The 17,532-nt window shown below is 40.4% G+C and overlaps 2 protein-coding genes and 2 non-coding genes across 4 annotated transcripts; 3 read left to right on the top strand and 1 right to left on the bottom strand.

The window, feature by feature from the left end:
• Positions 1–2,757: 2,757 nt before the first annotated feature.
• Positions 2,758–3,267, bottom strand: LOC109684191 (histone H2B type 1-H). Its single transcript, XM_074082690.1, has one exon. It carries the CDS (start codon positions 3,198–3,200, stop codon positions 2,820–2,822), a length of 381 nt encoding a protein of 126 aa, XP_073938791.1. The 5' UTR covers positions 3,201–3,267; the 3' UTR covers positions 2,758–2,819.
• Positions 3,268–3,471: 204 nt separating this feature from the next.
• Positions 3,472–3,951, top strand: LOC109684192 (histone H2A type 1-J). Its single transcript, XM_074082689.1, has one exon. The coding sequence runs from the start codon at positions 3,515–3,517 to the stop codon at positions 3,899–3,901; it is 387 nt and encodes a 128-aa protein (XP_073938790.1). The 5' UTR covers positions 3,472–3,514; the 3' UTR covers positions 3,902–3,951.
• Positions 3,952–9,273: 5,322 nt separating this feature from the next.
• On the top strand, positions 9,274–9,345 carry Trnah-gug (transfer RNA histidin (anticodon GUG)). The gene has a single exon. It is a non-coding gene; the product is annotated as a tRNA-His (tRNA).
• Positions 9,346–17,037: 7,692 nt separating this feature from the next.
• Positions 17,038–17,111, top strand: Trnat-agu (transfer RNA threonine (anticodon AGU)). The gene has a single exon. It is a non-coding gene; the product is annotated as a tRNA-Thr (tRNA).
• Positions 17,112–17,532: the final 421 nt, after the last annotated feature.

Below are 17,532 nucleotides of genomic sequence, written 5' to 3'. Positions count from 1 at the left end.
ATTAGAAAGGTAATTTTAGGAGATGTTAATTTACCACATTCAACTTTTTCATAATTTAAAAGATCATAAAAGTACAATTTGGCTGGCGAGTGGCTGAAGTGGTAGAGTGCCTACCTAGTTAGTAAGCATGAGGCCCTGAGTTCAGACCCCAGTGCCACAAAAAATAAAAATAAAGGCTTATTTTTGTTCAAGTCAAATCAACAAAATTAAGTCAAATTTCCTAAAGAGGACAGAAATAACAGGTGTAGTGGGGGAAAGGAAACAAGGGCATACTGAAATCTTGTTATGCCTGTCACAATTATATAAGCTCTGAGCATCAGTTTTGCTGTTTGTGAAAGAACATTGATCTTAAAATTAACTCTGACTCCTTCCAGCTGTTAAGTTCTGTGTCATCCAGAGAAACAAAATGAGATCCAGGTGAAAGTGTTAGGTAGCAGTTAGCCATTGAGAGATGAGTGAAGCAGGATAGATAGTAGAGGAGACAGGAAAATTATTTTAATATGTATATTTTAAAGGGCCACACTCAGACATTGAAACTAGAAAGTAAAAACTAAAAAGTCAAAGCAGCTAGCTCCTTCCCACCTTCTTTTAGAGGCAAAATTACAAGACAGGGATATATGAGGGGCTTTCTATATCTGCCTTCCTCTTTGAAATGTTAGCAAGCTGCAAGTCTTGTTGGATGGGTAGAGGGGAGTCCTAAAACACACCTATTGTCCCTGTGTTTTGAGTAGGCCTGACTGACATCTCCCAATTTCAACACCTATCTTAGCCACTCAGATCCAATACCTAATGAACACGTGTATTCCTCCAGCTTAGAAAATGTCACTAGAGATAACAACTGCCGGCTTGAGTCTTTACTCCCATTTCCTGCATGGGGAACAAGAAATGTTTCTTTTTCACCATTTCTCCTCAATTTATCCTGTTATGCTAAGTTTCTTCCCTAATTAATTTTCTATTGTTTTTTACTGTTTTCTTATTTTGCCTGAAGTCTCCCGCTGGACAAAAGAACCCAGTATACAACAGCACTGAACTTCCCTGAAATAAAAGATGAGGCAAAAGTGAAATCTATGACTTCCCTTCCACACAGGTTTTTCTATTAAAACACAATACACTTTCAGAATTCTAGAACTGGAGCAAACAGATCTAAAGGCAAATTTTGTAAAATCAAGATGACGTATGTCTGCAAAAAATGGTTGATAATCTTGGAACTAATGACAACAGCATTCCATCAAGAGTGCCAAAGTTAAAAAAAAAAAAAAAAACTTTAAAATCTTTAGGAATAAGATGAACCTGAATCAGGTGAAGTTCATTATCACTATGTATTTTAGCCAACTCCTGCAGACTTATCCGAGAACATGCTAATAAGTGATACAAGTTTTTTTGGTTTTTTTCCTAAATTTCCATCTTTTCCATGAAATTCAAATCAGCAATGGTACATACTGGCACAATTTTCTACCATCAGCTATTTGAGATCAGAGTAGGGCTATACAGATCTTGTTATCTATAAAAACGAAGTCAGAGGCAGATAGGCAGGTGAGTGAAAGTTGTGCTGCTTGGGAAACACTGCAGGAGGTCCGAATTATACTGTTCCCTCTTTCCCTTCCCGATTTCTCATTCCTTCTCCCCGGGCCTATAACCCTCCTCATCCTCCTTTCTTTGAAAATTAAGATACTTTTGCTGAGTGCTGGTGGCTCATGCCTGTAAATCCTAGCTACTCAGAAGGATTAAAGTTCGAAGCCACCCTGGGCAAATACCTTGCAAGACCTATGTAGAAAAAAACCCTTCACAAAAAAGGGCTGGTGGAGTGGCTCAAGGCGTAGGCCCCGAGTTCAAACCCCTACACTGCAAAACAGGTTTTTTATAGATTACTTTCCACATTTGAAAATATGCATAAAAATGCCCTAGATTTGTGTAAATTAAATGTTAATATATCACAGGATCACAGGTACATATGTATCAGTGTATTGATTAGAACTCGTGTTCAAAGTCATTTGTAGATATACTTCTTAAAATATTAATGTAATCCATAAATGTTTGGGGATGACTTGAACCAACAGATGAACATATGCTCTGTATGTGTGAAAAGTTCCAATTTAACCCTGCTAACCTCCATACTTCCAAGAAGGCAGGCAGCTCATTACAGATGTTCACTCACTGTATCCTCAGACTAGAACAGTGAGTATATATGTATATTTATGTACATACACTGAAACCTAATCAGAGTAAATCATTCTCTTATGAAATTGGCTTCCACTTCTAAATCACAAATTTAACCAGGTCACAACTTAGCTCAAAGTTCATCAGCACTTCCTTTCACTCAAGGTCCACACAACTTTATTACTAGGATATATAGTTTTGTAGCCTCACGCCACACAACAAAATTCTGCCCAAGTGACTGAGCTCAGACCCTGGCCTGGGGCAGTTCCCGGTCTCCCCTCCCCCCTGCCCTGCGTATTTCCTACAAAGGCATGAGATTGCTGGGCTACAGAAACACACTTTAGGTCAATTGAGAAAATTTACTAGTATCAAACACAGTTGAAAAAGCCAATGCGGTGCGGTGCCACTTCTCACAGCTTAAAATCCCTTTTTCTGCACGAGTTTACCTCTCGTCACTTTAAGCGCCATCTTTTACTTCACCGAAGACACTAGCATTTCCGGCTTCTTTATCAGCGAGGCGCAGCTGTGTGTACTCGGTGTAATGGGAGCCCTCATCAAACTTGGATCAAATACGTGTTTACAGCTCTAATATTGATAACGTAAGTGGCTCTTAAAAGAGCCTTTGGGAGTAGATGTTTTAACACCGCTAAATTTTAACAAGTTTACTTAGCACTGGTGTACTTGGTGACGGCCTTGGTCCCCTCGGACACGGCGTGCTTGGCCAGCTCCCCGGGCAGCAGCAGGCGCACGGCCGTCTGGATCTCCCGGGACGTGATGGTCGAGCGCTTGTTGTAATGCGCCAGGCGAGACGCCTCCCCCGCGATGCGCTCGAAGATGTCGTTGACGAACGAGTTCATGATGCCCATGGCCTTGGACGAGATGCCGGTGTCCGGGTGGACCTGCTTCAGCACCTTGTACACGTACACGGAGTAGCTCTCCTTGCGACTGCGCTTGCGCTTCTTGCCGTCCTTCTTCTGCGCCTTGGTCACCGCCTTCTTGGAGCCCTTCTTGGGCGCTGGGGCCGACTTTGCTGGGTCAGGCATACTGGAAACAATTACAAACTGCCGAAGAAAAGCCAAAGCAACCCCTTTTAGAAAGGCATCGCTTACCGTTCACATATAGAGCCCCGTATGCAAATAAGGTGAGGAATCCTGCGTCTGATTCAAAGGAACGTCAGTGGTTAGTTTTGTCCAATGAGGACGCGAAAGTCCCAAAATCGCGTTTCCATTGGTTAAAATGAAGCTAAAGTCTCCACCAATGACGAGTCTTCTTTTTCGCGCCCAATAGTGGTTATAAAGACTGCCGCCGTGGCGCTGCTTCTTTGGTAACTACTTGTGGGGAGCCTCAAAACTTCAGTATGTCTGGGCGTGGCAAGCAGGGTGGCAAGGCTCGCGCCAAGGCCAAGACTCGGTCTTCCCGTGCTGGTCTCCAGTTCCCCGTGGGCCGTGTCCACCGCCTGCTCCGCAAGGGCAACTATGCCGAGCGGGTCGGAGCCGGCGCCCCGGTGTACCTGGCGGCCGTGCTGGAGTACCTGACCGCCGAGATCCTAGAGCTGGCTGGCAACGCGGCCAGGGACAACAAGAAGACCCGCATCATCCCGCGCCACCTGCAACTGGCCATCCGCAACGACGAGGAGCTCAACAAGCTGCTGGGCAAAGTGACCATCGCCCAGGGTGGTGTGCTGCCCAACATCCAGGCTGTGCTGCTGCCCAAGAAGACCGAGAGTCATCACAAGACCAAATAAGAAAGAGGTCGGAATCACAGTAAAACAAAGGCTCTTTTCAGAGCCACTTACCATCTCAGAAAAAGCTGGTGCACACACCTTAAACGTTGCGGAATGCGCCTTTAGGGGAGGGGTTCGGTTTTTAGAAGAGAAAGGGGAGCCGTTAATACCTGTAATAATGCTTGAAAGCTTCTTTTCATCAGAATGGGACTTTTTTTTTTCCGTGAGGTGGGGAGTGGAGATACGGGACTTGAACTCTGCTTCAGGCTTGTAAAGCAGGCTTTCTACCTCTTGGAGCCGCACCTTTTTGCTCTGGTTAGTTCCAAGGTGAAGTTTCCAGAACTATTTGTCCGGGTTGGCTCAGAACCGCGAGCCTCCCGAATACAGACGGCACTTTAAAAGTTTGATTTGTTGGTTAGAAACGGACAGAATTTTCTGAGTCACATATTACCAAACTCTTGGCCATCAGATTCAGATAGCGTACTCTCAGCGCAACCTAGAATATCTACCTCCTTGGAAGTTGCTTACAGGCGAAGAAAACAAAAAGTGAAACCTATTCTATGAAGAAAATACAAAGGAGATTAGCTATAGAGCATAACTGAGACTTTAGATGGAAGTCTACCAAGAGAGCTTCTTTGAAGGTGCTACTTGGTCAGACAAATTGGAGGGGAAGGCAGCTTACCAGGGGAAGAGTTCTACAGAGGGAATTTAATGACAAGTCCTTGAAGCAGAAGATATGTTTGAGAGCTGAAAGGCCTATGAAGCTATAAAGTGAGAAAACTATCGAATGGGGAACATAATACAGGGTTTTGTAGAACATGTAAATATTAGTAGCAATCCTGATATCCACAATTTTTTTCAAAATTGACTATAAATTAACCGGACAGAAAGTGTGGAGTCCAAGTCTTTTTTAAAAACATAAAATGTTCACAACAAAGTTGAATAAGACATAGTTTATAGTTCAGTACACACAGATTTATTCTCATATTTGCTTATAAAAGCCTGTTGAGTTAACAAAATGCAAGAGAACATATATAGCTGGTATTGCTTATTTTAATGTTTATTAAATTCTCACAACCTTTGAAATTGAATGTTCTGATTCTAATTTTTAAAAGAAAGTATGGCGTTACTTATCTAACCAGATTCTCTGTTTGTAGGAGAAAAAGCTATACATAGGATATTGTCTACCTGAAGAAAAAATATGGGACTGGAGGTATGGCTCAAGCAGTAGAGCACCAGCTTTGAAGTTACAAAGCCCTGAGTTCAAACCCAGTCCTGCAAAAAAATAAAAAATATGATGTAGTGGCTGATGCATGATAGGCATCTCTAAGCAGATGCTAAAATGAAGTGTTGAAATACAAGATGTTCATTAAGAATCAACATTATTAAGAATCTACATCTGTGAAGGGGGACAGAAGAAGTAGAATTGGGCAGAAAATATCAAAGTGTTCAACCCAGTGATGAGATCTGGAGGCAGTATTACCTGGCAGAGCTGCCTCACATTGGGCCAAATAAGCCCTGGGCCAGTCTTGCTGATCCCCATTTTGCTGTGTCAGTGAATTGAGGATTTCCTTGGGAGAGAAGGTGGTCTGGAGGGAAGTAGAGCTCTGCAGCTGAAGCCAACACTGAAGTTGCTGACAGCTGGTGCTTTTCTGTGATGGTTGCTCTGTAATTGGGCCACAAGTCCTCCCTTGAAGGAGAATTGAGTGGTGTCTATGGTATATATTAACGTGAATATAAATGTCGTGTAGAGCAATGTCTGTGATGGCATACGTGAGACTGACTTTATCACACATACCTGGTATTGCTTCTTTCATCATCTCTAATGATGTATCTTCTTTTTAGAGAATTGAGAAAGCCTACAGACTTTCTAAAAGTCTATTAATTAAACATACTCCAGGAAGAGTTTTAGTTTATTCAAATACTGCTAATAAAAGGTGATATGGAACAATTATAAGCGACAGAAGCATCTTCCACTGACTTTTCTTTTCCTCTTCCAGATTCTTCACTTTTCCAGCACTGGAAAATAATCCAGTTTTGCACCATAATGTGGAAAGTTCAAATTTAATATTTGAGACCCAAAGGAGGAGTGAGACTTTAAAGAAAACATGCAAAAGATATTTAGTACCAATGCCCACATATGTAACATGAATGTGCTTATTAAATTCTCACCATCTTTGAATGGATGTTCCAATTCTAATTTGAATGTTATCCAGTCACATTCTCAGTTTGTAGGTGATAAAGCTATACATAGATTATTTTCTACCTCAACAAAGAACCCACACATAGCTGCCTTCTGTTAACTATAGAATTTTATATACTTTGGCCTAAAATGTGCAAAAACTTGAATGGGAGTATTAAAGGGAGATGTTGAAAGGTTATAGCAGAGTAATTGATATGTAGTATAAGAACGGGGTCCAATAAAAACGGATGGCAAGCTGGGCATGATGGTGCAGAAGGTCTATCCCGGAGGTGGAGGCAGGAGAGTTCCAGGCCACCCTGGATTACATATAAAGACCCTGTCTCAGCGACCTTGTCCCCCTCCTCCACTCCCACCCACCCCCACCCCTGTTCTTTATAGTTACCACAAGAGTTATGTAAAAAATCTGCATATGGCATGTTGCATATTTGCGATAGCAGATACCAAATGAGAATAAAACTAGACTTTAATTGTATTTAAGTAGTGTTCACAATAGTACCAGGTAAATAATCAAAGATTCCTGAAAATTGGGGATCATGTTTTAAAATACAAACTTTTCAAACTACATTTTTATAGCATATATGATTTTAAAATATACTTTTCCTCATGTTTCACCCTTTACCCTGCTCATCTTCATACCTGTTATTACTACATGGAGTCAATTCTGCAGTCACTTTGCAATCACCATGGATTCCAGGAAGGATAGAACAGAACAGATAACATCTTGTCTAACAAGGAACAGAAACTACTTGCAATAATAGAGCCTCCTCAGGATGGACCACCTGCCAGGCTACAATAAATCTGGATAACAACTCAGGAACCTCTCTCCCAGAACAAGGACTGAGATAATGACCAACCAGACCAGACCTGTCACTGGGACTATTTCAACTATGCATACCTCTCTTCCCCTACCCCCAGTTCTTTGTCTATTTAAACCTGTAACTCCTGCCTGTATCCCCAAAGATGGTAAAGATGTCCTGAGTGGTTACTTTGCCTCTTCTCATGGCATGTTCCAGGCCTTGTAATGTCCTTTCTCTACCCTTCACCATGACTCTTTTTTTGGCATGTAGGGCCAGGTGGCCAGACCTGGCATGTGGAATCCCAGAAGTTTGGGTCTTGGGTCTATAACTCCAGTTCATATTCAGATAGTCAACAATTGGCCTGTCTGATTTGATCTAGTGCTTTTGTATTTGCTATTTCCTAGGCCCAGAGTATTTAGCCAGCCATTCCTTGGGTTTCTCCTATTCAGTTTTCATAATAATGCACTTCCCCAATAAGACATTCCCTTATTCCTAATCTATATTATACAATCAAATGCCACTAAACTATAATTATTATATGCAAAAATTAGCAAACAAAAACTTAGCTATAAGTGAATAAAAAGAGTCTTAATGTAAAAAAGAAAGAAATTCCAAAGGAGAATAGTGTATGGCATTGGTAAATGTAGAGCATGTAGATTGGACTCTCTTATCCTTCTCAAAAACACTATAGTGAGTGTGTCAGACAAAATCTTCAAGGCTTAAAAATAAGCACAGGAAAAGAGGCCTCTTTGTAGGTCTGTGACACAAGTTTTTCTCTCAATTTATGGAAAATCATGTCAATCATCTACCCAACTGCCAAAAAACATTCCAGCAGAAAACCCATCCACGCATATAGCATATGGTAGTGATTGAGGCCTTAATCAGGCTAGGCAAGCACTTTACCACTGAACTACATCCCTAGCCCTATAGCAGTTTTCTAAAGAGTGGGGAAGTCCCTCAGAAAAGGAAAGAGATTCAATTCTAATAGACCTGAGACAGAAAGGCAACCTACATCCCTCTGCTTACTGGCATGATTTCATTTTTTTGAGATTTGAGGATCTATTTCTTTGCAACTGAGAAAGCCACTGTCTCTTCCCTGATTAAAATGATTATGATGATGATGCTTAGCAGGTAATTGTTCATTCAGCAAACTTGCCAATAATTAGAATTTTCTAGAGGAAAAGAGATTTTTAAAAATCTCAAGAAATAAAACACATCATTTGAGCTCTTTTGAGAAGGTTTATTATGGACAGTTGCTGGGATAAGTTTGGACTTTAAATTACTATCAATCCTTTTCCACGAAAGGCACCATACATAATAAAACCATGCCTAGCCAGATGTTGTTGAGAGAAGTTAGTTTCATGATGCATTGGAGACCCTGCGCGTTAGTTCATTCATTCATTCATTCTGCAAAGAATATCAATAAAGACTCTACCAATCGGGAGCCCTGGTGACAAGACTATTGAATAAAACAGATACGTCTTGGAACACACAAGAGAGGGAGGTGGGAGACTGACATCCAAATAACTGGTAACTAATACACGATAACAAACTCATACAGAAGCTCTGAAGGAAAGGGGGAGTGGCGGGGGAGGGGAAGGGCCCGCGGGACAATGAACCAGAGAAAATAAAGTGGCCCACAGTGGAGCATTCCACTGTTGCGCAGAGGTCAGGAAACGCTTCCCTGATGAACTGAAGCTAAAGAATGAGTCAGATTTAACCTGGTAAAGAGCAGAAAGCATGATTCTGCGTGGAGGGGACAGAACGTCCCCGACCTTCACCCTAGGAAGCATGTTCGTAGAACAGCAAGCAGGGGAAGAAGGGTCCCACAGAGCTTAGGGGCCACAGAAGCAGCACGTTTTCATATCCCTCTTCTGGCAACTTAGGGAGAAAGAAAAGTCACTCTGAGGTCTGGCGCCCCTAGACGCAGCTGAGTCTTGGGCGCGCCTTGGCCGAATCTTACAGTCAGGACGGAGCCACTCGGTTTCCTGGGACCAGAGATGCCAGATCCACGCCAAGCACCCGGTGATTCTAGCCACTTTGGCTAATGACACCCAGAAAGCTCCCTTACCAAAAGTTTGATCACTACTGCACTTTTTGAAATTGGGCGAGAGACATGCGCGGAGTGAGGGCGGAAGCGAAAGCAGTTTCCAAGTGTTTCCAACGCCGAGAGGAGACACCGGGTTCAGATACGTCCGTGTCATGACAGCTTGTGCTCCCTTTGGTTTGTTTGCAACAAGTAAAATACTGAGAGGAGAGGGCGGATAAGGGAGTAAAGTGGAGAGGTCATTGTGCGTGAGGACGGAAGATCAGGTGCCTGCAGGCGACAAGAATGCAGATTCCTGTGAAGTGAGCAGCGGAGAGGCCGCATGGCAGGTGGCTCCCGGTGGCGTGCCGTGATCGTATAGTGGTTAGTACTCTGCGTTGTGGCCGCAGCAACCTCGGTTCGAATCCGAGTCACGGCAGAGGAGTGCTGGCTCGCGCCGCTTTTTACTTCCAGCACACAGCAGCAATTGAGAAGGTCCCTGCAAAGTTTGAACGTACTCCTAATCTGATCTGAGAAAAGAAAGACAACCCCAGACTGTTTCTTTCTCCGGTTGTTTTCTTTTTCTCTGTCTCCATTGCTTCCCGACCCTACTCAAGCCCAACATCTCTGTTGGCCTTGGCCGGGTTGCTGAAGAGGAAGCCGAGGTAAAATTAAAATTTTGAAACTTTCATTTTAAACACCATAGACAATGGGGAGATGACTTGATTAATCAGTCTTTTCGAAGTATCCTGGCTAGGCTGCTGCTAAGTAACTTGGATAACCTGGAAAAAAATTGGAGGACTATAACTTTTTCCTTTCCTTTTTCTTTTCTTTTCTTTCTTTTTTTTTTAATCTTAGAAATCTTATTTTATTCATAATCCAAAATAACTTTTGCAATGTTTTTGAAAACCATCCAGAATATTTTCTTCCACCTATAAATTTTCTTATTTAAACACAGGTAAATTTTTTAAAACAAAATTTTAGCTCCATTAATATATTTAATACAGTTTATTTCTTTGTTAAGTATTGCTATCGTGACAAGTTTTCTGAGGACTTTTACCTTATAGGACATTTAGAACCTTATCATTCTAGTAAATTAAACCTACAAAAATGAAAAACTTTATGTAGTCTTAACCTTGGTAAGATATAACTTAAAAACACAAGTCTAAATTACCTATGCAAGTATACATTTTCAATTAGAATTATAAAAAGTGAACTAATAATGCATATGTCAGTCTTTATTATAAAAATATTAATGCTGTGTGTTTGATTTCCTTAAACATCTGTAATGTTAAGTCTACCCACTAGAAAACCTTGACTAACTAAGGCTTTTCCTCCACTATACATTTAGGCTGGACACTGTCTGAATTCTCATTCACAACTCTGTGGAACACACCGAGCCCCATTTATAGGCCATAGCAAAGACGTCATAGCTTAAAGAAGTATTAGTTTTACGGTCCTAGCTTCATATTGAAAATGGTGGAGGACTTTTTCAGGAACGGGGAAGGGAGAGAGACATAGTTCACAATTCTAACCCTTATTTCTAGACCTTTCAGTTTGTAGAGTGAGTTACAAATGGACAATCAGACTAGGTGAGGTGGGAGTGGAGGAGAGTTGACATGGCTGAAGAAAAGAGCTGCACATCCCAGCACACAACTGCCACGACTCATTCAAACCGAGGTTGCTGCGGCCACAACGCAGAGCACTAGATCATAGCACGCCACCGGGAGCCACCTACTCCAGGTCCTCTCTGCTGCTCCCTTCACAGGAATCTGCATTGTCGCCTGCCCTCACCTGATTTTCTGTCCTCATGCAGAATGACTTCCCCATTTCATTTGTTTTACTTTGTTTGTGGCTGTTTTTTCTTTTGCTGCCAGTAAGCTGAATTTCAAACATAGCAGGATTTTATCTTTCCTCAGGATGGAGGTTTATTTCAAGATTTGAACTAAAGTTTTTTATTTTATTTTTAGGTTTCAAATGGAGATAATGGAAAAACAGTGTTAAAAGTAAGGTACGAGGAACACTTAAGTACAGGTTATTCTGAATAAAACAATTAGGAATGGTTAGGTATTTGTTTTTTTCTTTTATTTTCTAGTTTTTACATTTCTTTACATGTGTGTACATTATTTGGGCCACCTCTCCCTCCCCATTCCAGGCAGAACCTGTTCTGCCCTCTTGTTTGATTTTGTTGAAGAGAAAGCATAGGAGATAAATAAGAAAGATAGCGTTTTTTGCTAGTTTGAGATAAAGATAGCTATACAGAGCTAGCGTTGCTCCATGCACTTGTATATTAAACTGCATATTGGTTCATCTCTGCCAGACTTCTTCACTACTTCTGGTCACCTTCCCATAGTGGCCTCTGACAGTTTAAGATTACTTTGTTCGCTCTTGTAGAGGGAGCACATCAACCACATTCAAGTTTTAGGTTTCCTTTCCCTATTTCTCCCACGTGCATTCTCCCCTTAGCGTGTGACCCATGTCCAATAATATTACTGCATTTGTTTTAGGTCTATAATCCTCATATGAGGGAGAACATACAATTTTAAGCCTTCTGAGCCTGACTAACTTCACTTGAGATGATGTACTTAGTTCCATCCATTTACTTGCTAGTGACAAAATTTCATTCTTCTTTGTGGCTGAGTAAAATTCCATTGTGTATAAATACCACATTTTCTTGATCCATTCATCAGTAGTGGGGCATCTTGGTTGTTTCCATAACTTGGCTATTGTGAATAGTGCCACAATAAACATGGGTGTGCAGGTGCCTTTGTAATAACCTGAGTCACATTCCTTCAGGTATATCCCTAAGAGTGGTATTGCTGGATCATAAGGCAGATCTATGTTTAGTTTCTTAAGGACCATATTGTTTGCCAAAGTGGTTGCACTAGCTTATATTCCCACCAGTAGTGTATGAGGGTTCCTTTTTCCCCCACATCCTCACCACCATTTGTTGTTGGTGGTGTTCTTGATGCTAGCTATTCTACCAGGGATGAGGTGGAATCTTAGTGTGGTTTTGATTTGCATTTCCTTTATGGCCAGGGATGGTGAGTATTTTTCATGTGTTTTTTGGCCATTGGACTTCTTCCTTAGAAAAAGTTCTGTTTAGTTCAGTTGTCCACTTCTTTATTGGTTCATTGATTTGGGGGAGTTTAGTTTTTTGAGCTCCCTGCATATTTTGATTATCAGTCTCTTGTCTGATGTATAGCTAGCAAATATTTTCTCCCACACTGTGAGTGGTCTCTTCAATTTAGAGACTATTTTTTTGTTGTGCTGAAGCTTTTTACTTTCATGTAGTCACATTTGTCCATCCTCTTAGTTGCTGGCCTACTGGAGTTCTACTGAGGAAGTCCTTGCCTATACCTATTGCTTCCAGGTATTCCCTGTTCTTTCCTATACTCACTGCCAGATTTCGGGCTTGATATTAAGGTCTTTGATCCACTTTGAGTTGATACTAGTACAGGGTGACAGGCATGGATCTAGTTTCAGTTTTCGTGCCAGTACCATGCTGTTTTTATTGCTATGGCTCTGTAGTATAGTTTGAAGTTGGGTATTGTGATGCCTCCAGCATTGTTCTTTTTGCTCAGTACTGCTTGGCTATTCGCAGTCTCTTGTGCTTCCAAATGAACTTTAGGTAGATCTCTGTGATGAATGTCATTGAGATTTTGATGGGAATTGCGCTGAACATGTAGATCACTTTTGGTAGTGTAGCCATTTTTACTATGTTGATTCTACTAATCCATGAGCACAGGAGGTCTTTCCATCTTCTGTAGTCTTCCTCGATCTCTTTCTTCAATGGTTTGTAGTTCTCCTTGTAGAAGTCATTTACATCCTTCATTAAGTTTACTCCTAGGTGTTTGATTTTTTTTCTTTTTGAGGCTATTGTAAATGGAATTGTTTTTCTATATTCTTTCTTGGTTTGTTCATTGTTAGTGTATAGAAAGGCTACTGATTTTTGTAAGTTGATTTTATATCCTGTTACATTGCTGAAGCTGTTTATGGTGTGTAGGAGTTTTTAGGTAGAGTGTTTTTGGGTCTTTGAGGTCTAAGATCATGTCATCTGCAGATAGGGATATTTTGACTATTTCTTTACCTATTTGTATTCCTATTATTTCTTCTTCTTGCCTTATTGCTCTGGCTAGGAATTCTAGGACTGTGTTGAATAGGGGATGGGAACAGTGGGCACCCTTGTCTAATTCCTGAGTTTAGGGGAAATAGTTACAGTTTTTCCCCACTAAGTATGATGTTGGCTATAAGTTTGTCATATATAGCCTTTATTATGTTGAGATACATTCCTTCTATTCCTAGTTATCTTAGGCTTTTATCTAAAGTGGTGTTGAATCTTATCAAAGGCTTTTTCTGCATGTATTGAGATGATCATGTGGTTTTTGTCTTTGCTTCTATTAATGTGCTATATTACATTTATTGATTTGTGTATGTTGAATCACCCCTGCATCCCTAGGATGAAGCCTACTTGGTCATGGTGAGTGATCTTTCTGATGTATTATTGGATTCGGTTTGCCATTATTTTCTTGAGAATGTTTGCATCAGTGCTCATTAAGGAGATTGGCCTATATTTCTCCTTTTTGGATGTGTCCTTGTCCAATTTTAGGATGAATGTAATACTGGCTTCATAAAATGAGTTAGGCAATATTCCTTCCCTTTCTATTTCATGGAACAGTTTAAGGAGGGTTGGTATCAGTTCTTCTTTACATGTCTGGTAGAATTCAGCAGAGAATCTGTCAGGTCCTGGACTTTTCTTTTTGGGGAGACTCTATTGCTGTTTCAATTTTATTATGTGTTCTATAACACATAAGAAATGTTTAAGCGATTAATATCCTCTTTGCTCAGTTTTGGATGGCCATAAGTATTTAGAAATTTGTCCATTTCTTCAAGATTTTCCAATTTATTTGGAATATAGGTTCTCAGAATAGTCTCTAGTGATTCTCTGGATTTCCTTGGTATTTGATGTTATCTCCCCGTTTTCAATTCTGATTTTACTGATTTGGGTCTTTTCCCTCCTAATTTTAGTCAGATTTGCCAAGGGCTTGTTGATCTTGTTTATCTTTTCAAAAAACCAGCTTTTTGTTTCATTGATTCTTTGTATGGTTTTTTTGTCTCCATTTCATTAATTTAGGCCCTTATTTTTTATTATTTCTCTCCTTCTGCTTGTTTTGGGTTTTGCTTGTTCTTGTTTTTCTAGGATTTTGAGATGTAGCATTAGGTAATTTATTTGAGATCTTTCTGTCCTTCTAATATATGCACTCATGGCTATAAACTTTCCTCTTAGGACTGCCTTTGCTGTGTTCCATAGGTTCGGATAGGTTGTGTTTTCATTTTCATTAGCTTCCAGGAACCTTTTGATTTCCTCTCGTTTCTACTATGACCCACTATTCGTTGAGCAATGTGTTATTCAGCCTCCAATTATTTGCATGTTTTCTGCTTTTGTTTTTGTTGTTGAGTTCTAGTTTTAATGCATTGTGGTCAGATGGAATGAGGAGATTATTTCTATTTTCTTATATTTGCTGAGGCTTGCTTTGTGCCCTAGGATATGATCTATTTTGTAGAACATTCCATGGGCTGCTGAGAAGAATGTATATTGTGAAGTAAACATTTTAATATGACTGATGATGGTCAAAAATGTTTGTTACAGTAAGCTATAAGTTTAGGGAAAGCACAGAGGTTGTGGAGAAAGACAGATCCTAGAAAGAATGGTCCCAAGAGTAATAGAATCAGGAAAAGAACTTTCTTTTTAATAGCAGCGGATATCCAGATGAAGCCTCTTGGCAGGGGTGTAAAGGGTTATTCCTCTTAATTGCGCAACAGGCTGTCAAGTGCCACACCACTGCAGCACCTATGTTATGTTAAAATGTCTGCTTATCTCTTGGAAAGCCTTCCAAAGGGAAATGTACTGGGCCTTTCCTCCAGCACCTTAGACCTTAGCAAGCCTTATAAAGCACTTCCCTGTCCATGAGAAACAGAAATCAGAGAATAACTAAACTTCACAATAAATAAATAAATAAATAAAAACTCAGCCAAGATAGCTGAAGAATACATAAGAATATAGGCAAATAATAAGAAAAGTTGAGGTACACATAAACAGATGCCCAAAATCTTTAGAAAATATGAGTGGAAATTTAAAAGAGAAACAATAATGAGAATCATCATTACATTCATCTATAAATGTTATATTTCAAAGTGGAAAGCTGGATGGTGCTGACAGGGATAAATGGAAATGCAGCTCAGGTGGGACTATAGGCCGATGAAAGAATAAACTTTAAAAGTCAGCCATTCTGCTTCTACTTATATATCCCAATGAAATCCATGGATAAAGAAGCAGTGTTATTTGGAGTGATGAGACAGGAGAGGCAATCTTTGGGTCCATCACTAGGATGGAAGATAGTAAAGACAGGTGAATGTCTACCACGGGATTTTATACAGCCATTAGAAGTAATGAGTTAGGCTGAGTGTGGGGGCACACATCTGTAATCCCAGCACTGGGAAAGAGGCTAAGGCATGAGGCAAGAGGACTAGGAGTTCCAGACCAGGGTGGAACTATATAGTTAGACTCTATCTCAAAAAACAAAAACAAACAAACAACAAAAATCAATGAGCTAAAGGTACAGAGGGCAGCTTTCAGGATTCCTAAAGTCAACTTTGTGTGTGCATATACTACTAGGGATGAGCTCAGGACCTCACATTTGCTAGGCCAGCACTGTACCAATTGAACCACACCTTTAGTCCTCTTGCTCTTAATTTGGTTTTTAGATAGGGTCTCACACTAACTTTGCCCAGGCTAGCTCAAACAATGCTGGCCTCTTACTCCCATTTCCAAAGTTGCTAGGACCACAGGCATGTGCCACCACACACAACTTCAACATGTTTTTTACAAGACATAAATATATCACATACCATTTATGCAAATTTATAACATATGTACACAAAACAAAAGTGCCAACTTTGCAAAAACACATTTGATCAAAATGATACACAATAAACAAGTTAGAAAAAGGTGCCTATGCAGGAGAGGAAAGGTAGCAGAATACGAGGATAAAGGGAATAAACCTTGAAGTGTCATAAGAAAAAAGTAGACTAGAGACAGGCTTTACTGAGAGGGAAGAATTGGAAGGTGACTGGAGGAAGACAGAGAATGTCACAAGAACTTCTAAGTTATGTCTCATCTCTCCAGGGTCTTACATTTTGTGGTTCTCAGTGAATGCGTATGCCCTTGTTCCTCTCCAAAAAGCACAAGGCAATTACTTAAATATTTCAGGATCTTGGCATCGTCTACTGTTCTACCCCACTCAACTGTATTCCTCTAAATGTGCCACCACTCCTGCATGCATTAGACTGGCATGGAAGCTGCAGAGGGCTCAGGACTCTAAGACGCCCCCTCCACCATGTCCAAATTAGAGGCTCTCACAGCATTCTTTGGGGGATATCACATTTATCCCACTTCTTTCTTTACTTCTCTGTATCCTCCACTTAGTTTCACAAGCCAGGACAGGAATTAAGTCTGTTTTAACCCAGCTGACCACTGATCAGAACAAGGCTGTGACAGAAGCAAAGACATTCTATCCTGTGGAACTCCAGGCTTAAGCAGCAGACCTCCTTTTGAGGCCAAAGCTGTCTTTGAAAAAGGAGGTCTCTCAGAGCATGGTTGGGGTGAGTTGGAAGAGTATGACTATGGATGCTAATGTTTCCTCATCTGGGCTGCTTTCTTGTGCCAGGTTAGTTAAAATAGAAGGAATCATGATGAATTTCTTCAAGTACACTAAATTGGCAAGTGTAGTGTCCCAAGCCGTTTTCTATCTCCAATACCTAGAAAAGTACCTGAAACAAAATAGGAAGTGACTCCAGGCCCTAAATATAAATTTAAAATATGCTGCAATACACAGTATTGCCTCTAGGCGGAGGTAGTCACCATGAAATAGAAACTTCACTCACTTCAAATTGAAATCAATTTTAAACCTTACATTTAAGAGAAAAAAATAATGTCAGAGTTCCTTTTTTTTTGGTATGAGTTTGGAAACATGGATATATTTGTCACGAAATCAAGTAAACGTCTGACAAATTGCTTCATTTAATCTAAGAGCTCTCTATATATGATATAATTGACCATCTATGTAAGAGGGGCCCTGTGGCTTAGCTGGTCAAAGCGCCTGTCTAGTAAACAGGAGATCCTGGGTTCGAATCCCAGCGGGGCCTTTGCTGTTGGCTTTTTGAATTTTCAATAGTGTGTCCTCGCTGAAAATGCTTTGAGGAATTTGCACATGGTTAAAAATCTGTATTGAATTGTTCCAGTTTTGAAGGCTCTCTAGCTGGGTACTTTGCCTCATAACATGAAGGTTGGAATGAAGGAAGAAAATGAATAAATCCTCTGAAGTTACTAAAAAGGAAAGGTTTGCTGAAGATTGAAGACGGATATACGGATTGTACAAATATTATGCAGTACATGATACTGTAATATTTCAAGTTCATTTAGAACTGCGGTCTCCATTCTCTTAACCTATGATAACCAATATTTCCAGCTTAATAATGGATTTGGATTATCAACGTCAGGCAAAGAATTGATAAACTGTGCCATATGGTGTGGAGGAGGATTCATTTTTACTTTTGAAATCAAGGA

Source organism: Castor canadensis, chromosome 8 (assembly GCF_047511655.1).
Source record: "Castor canadensis chromosome 8, mCasCan1.hap1v2, whole genome shotgun sequence".
Taxonomy (NCBI): Eukaryota; Metazoa; Chordata; class Mammalia; order Rodentia; family Castoridae; genus Castor; species Castor canadensis.
This window is presented reverse-complemented; position numbering and strand designations above follow the sequence as displayed.

Excerpts from the sequence above, each read along its gene's own strand:
- LOC109684191 (XM_074082690.1), bottom strand. The coding sequence starts at position 3,200 with ATGCCTGACCCAGCAAAGTCGGCCCCAGCGCCCAAGAAGGGCTCCAAG.
- LOC109684192 (XM_074082689.1), top strand. The coding sequence starts at position 3,515 with ATGTCTGGGCGTGGCAAGCAGGGTGGCAAGGCTCGCGCCAAGGCCAAG.